This window comes from Nyctereutes procyonoides, unplaced genomic scaffold, assembly GCF_905146905.1.
Source record: "Nyctereutes procyonoides isolate TBG_1078 unplaced genomic scaffold, NYPRO_anot_genome, whole genome shotgun sequence".
Classification (NCBI taxonomy): Eukaryota; Metazoa; Chordata; class Mammalia; order Carnivora; family Canidae; genus Nyctereutes; species Nyctereutes procyonoides.
Window position 1 is genome coordinate 16733049 of NW_026575122.1, and position 6000 is coordinate 16739048.

General features: G+C 37.0%; 1 protein-coding gene across 1 annotated transcript in view; it reads left to right on the plus strand.

Annotated features, from left to right (window-relative positions):
• IQCM (IQ motif containing M) overlaps positions 1-5291 on the plus strand; it is a gene marked incomplete at its 5' end in the record, with an annotated part of 345675 nt that extends 340384 nt beyond the window's left edge. Inside the window, one exon of the mRNA XM_055336279.1 lies at positions 5191-5291. Coding sequence (XP_055192254.1) covers positions 5191-5291 — 101 coding nt within the window. The remainder of the gene's footprint in view (positions 1-5190) is intronic.
• Positions 5292-6000: the final 709 nt, after the last annotated feature.

Consider the following 6000-nt stretch of genomic DNA (forward strand, 5'->3'; position numbering starts at 1 on the left):
TGCCACCCTAGGCGGCAACAGCATTCCCCATCCTGCCATCACTCTGAAGTGCAGGAAGCCTGGTGAAGGTGTCTATCTGCTGCCCTTCCATCAGCACCTGTTCAGGCCCTGCTGTACTGGTTCTAACCTGCTGAAGGAGAAAGTTTCTCTCCTGGACTGGGTACCACTGTCCCCTCCCTCTCAGCACCAAGGCCCTGTGCACCCTAGGATGTGGTGCAAGAAAACCGTTTTTTCAGCTCTGCCATTTTCTCCCTGGGACCTTGCTCTCACAAATCTATAGGCCAGAGTCTCCCTGGGTGGGAGGATAGGAAACAGGGGAGTGGAGAGTCAAAGTAAAATCATCTTAGTAAGAAGCAAGTCAGAGTGTGTGAAAACCCCCATCCCGGGCAGATTCTACTGTCTTATTTGATAAAGAAGAAAATAGCTAACTCTTCTTCAATTAAGAGTTTTTCCCCAAGAGGATTTCTTGGTCTTTCTTTGCAAAAAGATGTATGGAGGATTTGTTCTGACAGTCTTGTGGACACACTCCTGTTTGAATCCTAAGGTGCACAAAATGTAGTTTCACACTTGGACCTGTGTTGTATACTGACATCAAATATAACTAGTCAAGTAAGTCCTGAATTATTTGTCATCTAGGACTCTATTTTTGCTATATGTTATTGACTATGATAATCATCTGGTGGGCAGGGCTGTGATACCAAGTTGCTTTCATTTTTTTTTTCTAACTAGATCTCTACGAGTAACATAATAATTGCAGGGGGTTTTGTTTATTGTTTTTGGTTTGTTTGTAATTAGGAAATGGAGACTCAGAAAGGTCTCACCTGGTGCCCTTTATGTCACATCCTAGCACTTAGCATGACCCTGTGGAAATAGGGCTCCATGGATACTCAATGACCTAAATGTATATTTTACTTTTAACACAATTCATTTTCTTTCCAAGTTGCTCTATGAAGATTCATTTTGAAGCATTCATGAGAAGTAGCCAATAGTGTAGAATAATACATAACCTTGAAGAGGTCAGAGAGATTGTATGAGAAATAATGAAATAGACTTGTGAGCATGAGAGTCTAGAGGTGGTTGAAGAGAAAAGAGAGGACAAAGCATACTTTGAATCTGTGATAAAATTTTAGTATTCTTTTCTGAAAATCCAGCCCACAAAATGCATGTTTTTAGCATACTCTCTTCTTAATGTGAATATTTTTCCAATTTGAAATCGTTTCTTTAAATTGTTGAAGTGTAAACAAAGATATCTAACTTCTGATTATTTATTCATTACCTACATTAAAAAATGACTTCATACCATATATTTCAATATAGAAACTTGAAAATCTCTAACATTGTTATTTTTACATATATAATATCTACTGTTGAGAATATGGGTAAACAGAACTAAAGCTAAATTATCATTTCACTCGCTATTAATATTCTATTATTATAGGCATTTTAATATGCACATAATTTTTTTAAAGCCTGGGATCACATTGTAGATACTACTTTATAATCAGCTTTTCCATTTAAAACACCATTGTAACATATAGGTGTTTAAAAAATATGTTTTTGTGACATATTTTAAAAGCCTTGTTTGAAGTTGTTTTCTTCTATAGAGGTTTTTCTCTTATTCTTGGAGCCCAACAAACTCTAGATTGGTCAAGATATTTTTGGACACACAGGTGACATGAGTTGGAACATCAAACCAGGGCCAGGTTTGGGGTTCTTTATCTGCTCAGCCTCAGAGATAAGAAAGGCTGTTTGCGGTTTTTCCTTGAAGTGTTCTTTTCCTTTTCCTTCACTTCACCTCCCCACCTCTCCCCTACCCTTCCTTTCCCTTCTCTTCCATTCCCTAGCCTTCCCTGTTTTTCCCTCCCCTTCCCCATTCTTCCTCTGCCCTGCTCTCCCCTTCTTTTCCCTCCCCTCCCCTCCCCTTCTCTCCCCTCCCCTTCCCTCTACTCTCTCTCTTAGCCTCACCCTGCCTAGTCTGATACTGTATCCCTCTGGGGCCCAAGCTGAACTTGGTTGTGGTCTCCCACTGAACTCTCTATTTTGGGTGGACTCTGTGCTTTATCCCCTGTCCCCACTCCCCTCATAAGGCTGAAGGAATCTCAGGTATCCAGGGTTCTACAGAAAACCTCAGACCAAAAGAAAACAAACCAAAACAAAACTGATGTGGCTCTCAAATATCCACTAAGGTTACTGATTCTACTTTGTTTTTTGGCGTCCTTCTCTGCCAGCTTAGCAATGCAGCTGAAATATATATAATAATTGATTCAGGATTTGACTCTTTTTAATCAAAAGGATTGTTCTCTGCCACATGAAAAAATGAAGGTCAAGAATATTTACTTTGAAATATTAAAAATATATCACATATACTTACATTTTTATTCTCTTCTAAAATGAAATGATTCTTTATTTAATTGAAATATTTGTGAAATAATGGGTTATACAATTTAGGATTCTGCTCCCAATCCCACTTCTGATCACCAAGATTCTTCTGGTTATCAGTGTTGAGTTTTTTTCTTTCTCCCACACCAACAAGTAATTAATGGACACCAGCTGGGTGTCCCATAAGGTAATTCAATTCTGACATTATCTATCTGGAGATAGCATCAAATCCCACGGGTTAAGGGCTCAGTCCCAAGAGACTGCCCCCGACTTCAGATGCAAATTGCAAGAAGTATGTTCCCAGGTTACCCACTTTTGTTCAACTTGGCTAGAAATCAGAGTTTCCCACAACCCTTTCCTTAGGTTTGATTAATTTAGTAGAGCAGCTCACAGGCCTTGGGGAATCACTTGTGCTTACCAGTTTATTAAAGGATAGATAAGGGACACAGTTGAACAGCCAGATGAAGAGATACATAGGATGAGATCTGAGAGGATTGTGAATGTAGGAGCCTCTGTCCCTACAGAGTTGGGGTACAGTCACTCTCTGGTGTGGACATGTTCATCAACCTAGGAGCCATCAGGGTACCCTACTATTGGGATTTTTATGGAGGCTTTCTCAAGTAAGCATGATCCATCATTAACTCCATTTTCAGACCCTCTTTCTTCCTTCTTCCAGAAGGGGTTACTGAAAGTTCCAGGTTTCTAATCACAGCTTATTCTTTCCAGTGACAACTCCTCATTCAGGAGCTCATCTAGAGTCACCTCATTAAAACAAAAGATGCTTCTAGTGCTCTTATCACTTGAGAATTTACAAGACTTTTAGGAGTTTTGTGTCAGGGATGGGGCCAAAGACCGAATATTAGGCCAAGAAATGCTCCTAGTGGTCTTACCGCTTACAAAATTACAAGGGTTTTGGGAGCTCTGTGCCAAGAAACAGGGACAGAGACCCATATATGTTTTTTCTATCATCTCACACAATTATTAGTGAAATACCTTTCTTTATAAAGCTTATCTATTATAATATCATGATATAAATAATAATAAGGGGCAGCCCGGGTGGCTCAGCGGTTTAGCGCTGCCTTCAGCCCAGGGCGTGATCCTGGAGACCCGAGATCGAGTACCACATCAGATTCCCTGCATGGAGCCTGCTTCTCCCTCTGCTTGTGTCTCTGCCTCTCTCTCTCTCTCTTTGTGTGTGTATCTCATTAATAAATAAATAAAATATTTAAAAATAAATAATAATACAGCAAGTATATTTTGAATATTTACGAAGTGTCAGGCATATCTTTTTTAAACTAATAGACTTTAAAAAATAGATAAACTAATAGACTTTATTTTTTTGAGGAATTTTAGGTTTTCAAAAATAGTGATGGACTGTAAAGCAAATTCCCATATCCTCCCTCACCTGCAACCCTCCTTTTCCCATTCCCTATTATTAACAGCCTGCATTAGTATGGTATATTTGTTATAACTGATGAGTCAATATTAATACATTATTATTACACATATATCTTTTTTGGATCCTTTTAACAACCAAACAAGATAGATATTATCCCCATTTCAAAAATAAGGAAACTAAGATTAAGTATTAAATCTGGACTCACTGACAAATGTATAAGAAGAAGAGCTTTATTATATTCACTTTTTTTTTCTATTTTACCTACTTTGAGAAATCCTGTTTAAAATACCTTCTGTCTGAAGAAATGTGTGTTTGGTATTGTATATAATTTTAAAAAAATCACAGTAGGAAATCATTTTATCCTAAGATTTGATCTTTAGAATTAATGTGCTTATCTTGGGTAACTACTAGATAAGAACACCAGTTTGTGGTTGCCAATGATCACAGTTGCAATGATAATTACTAATTATTTTATAAATACTCTGAATGCAGTATAATTTAGTTTTGTTGTTATAAGCCTTACTATTTGTCTAATGGCAATATAGTTAAACATAAAAACAGCAACAATGCCCTGATTTTTCTTTTACAACACATCAGGTCATTAAATTCCTTTTAGTAATGTGGATTGTTCTTCTTATAACTTAAACTATTTTTTAGTTACGTTTTTGTTTCATAATAATGGTAGGTCAGGCAAAAATGGACTGCCCTATCTGTAAATTAGCACTGTGTATAATTGGTGGACACAGTAAATCTATGGCTTTTATTTGTCATTTAGAAAGTCATTTTATACCTAAAGATGGATCTAGTATAAGCAATCTATACAAACAGTGGTTTATATCGATTTGAATATCAGTATCAGAACTGAGTATATTGTATTGCCAAAAAAAATCAATACTGTTGCTCTTATGGTCAAATACATGTTTCATCTAATTTATTTCAAATATGCTGTATATTGGGCAGCCCAGGTGGCTCAGCAGTTTAGCGCCGCCTTCAACCCAGGGTGTGATCCTGGAGACCTGGGATCCAGTCCCACATCAGGCTCCCTGCATGGAGCATGCTTCTCCCTCTGCCTGCATCTGTTCCTCTCTCTCTCTCTCTCTCTCTCTCTCTCTCTCTCTCTCGTGAATAAATAAATAAAATCTTAAAAAAAAACAATATGCTGTATATTGGTGGAATCCAGGTTCTGCTATCCCTTCTCTCAGCTGTTTGTCTCAGAGTAACTCTTGCTGAGTCTCCTGGCATGATATATAGGGTACTGTAATACACCTGAAAGAAATGTGTCCAAAGTGTGTCCTTTTCAATGTTCTAGCACAACTATTATTTATTTCTTGTGATTTTTATGATTTCAGAAGCATAGCACATTGTTATATTAATTGAAAATTTATTAATACAATTATATATTTGTTTTATAGTGAATGGACATCCAATACTCAAAAGAGCTAACATCCAGGTTGTTGGAAAGTTAGTATGCAGATCTATAAGAGAAAGGAAAATGAGACAACATTTATCGTGAGAAGGAGAATAATGTTTCAATACAATTTTAATATCTTAAGAACTGAACCTATCTACCCAAAGAGATACATCAGCCATGGATTAATTAAGTATCACCAGGAAAAAATGACAAGCATCTTTGGAGATCAAAAGAAGGATTCCAACAACTCAATTTATAATTTCTAAATATCTTTGGATGAGCCATTCATTGGATCTTCTTCATTAAAAGCTACCATTCTATCATACTGAAGTTGAAACCACATAGTGTCAAGTATTCCTTTCATTGGACTTTAATTTCTTTTGTTCCATTACCAATCAAAGCCACGAAGAAACTTTAAGACTTTTATTTCTAAAAATGCGCTTACAGTTTTTGGTAATGACTCCTCAAAATGTTTTTTTCAACTATATGACTTTATTCGTGTATTCATAGTATTATTTTTCCCTATTCTCATTCCCTACTCCAGTGAAAAACCGGAAGTCTGTCTATAGTGTTCCTAAGTTACCTGCCTTAGTTAAGAAAAGATTTGAAGCAAAGCAACTAACACTAGTTTCCTAAGAATCTTGAATTTAATTTTATCTACCTATCCATCATTTATCCATCAATCCCTCCATCCCCCACCCCCTCCTTCTATGAGTGGGTTTGAAAAACAATTGAAGGATAGCTGAAGGAACAGAACCTATAACTAACATGGAGACTAGACATGAACAGAGGCAGGAACTACATGTGCTTC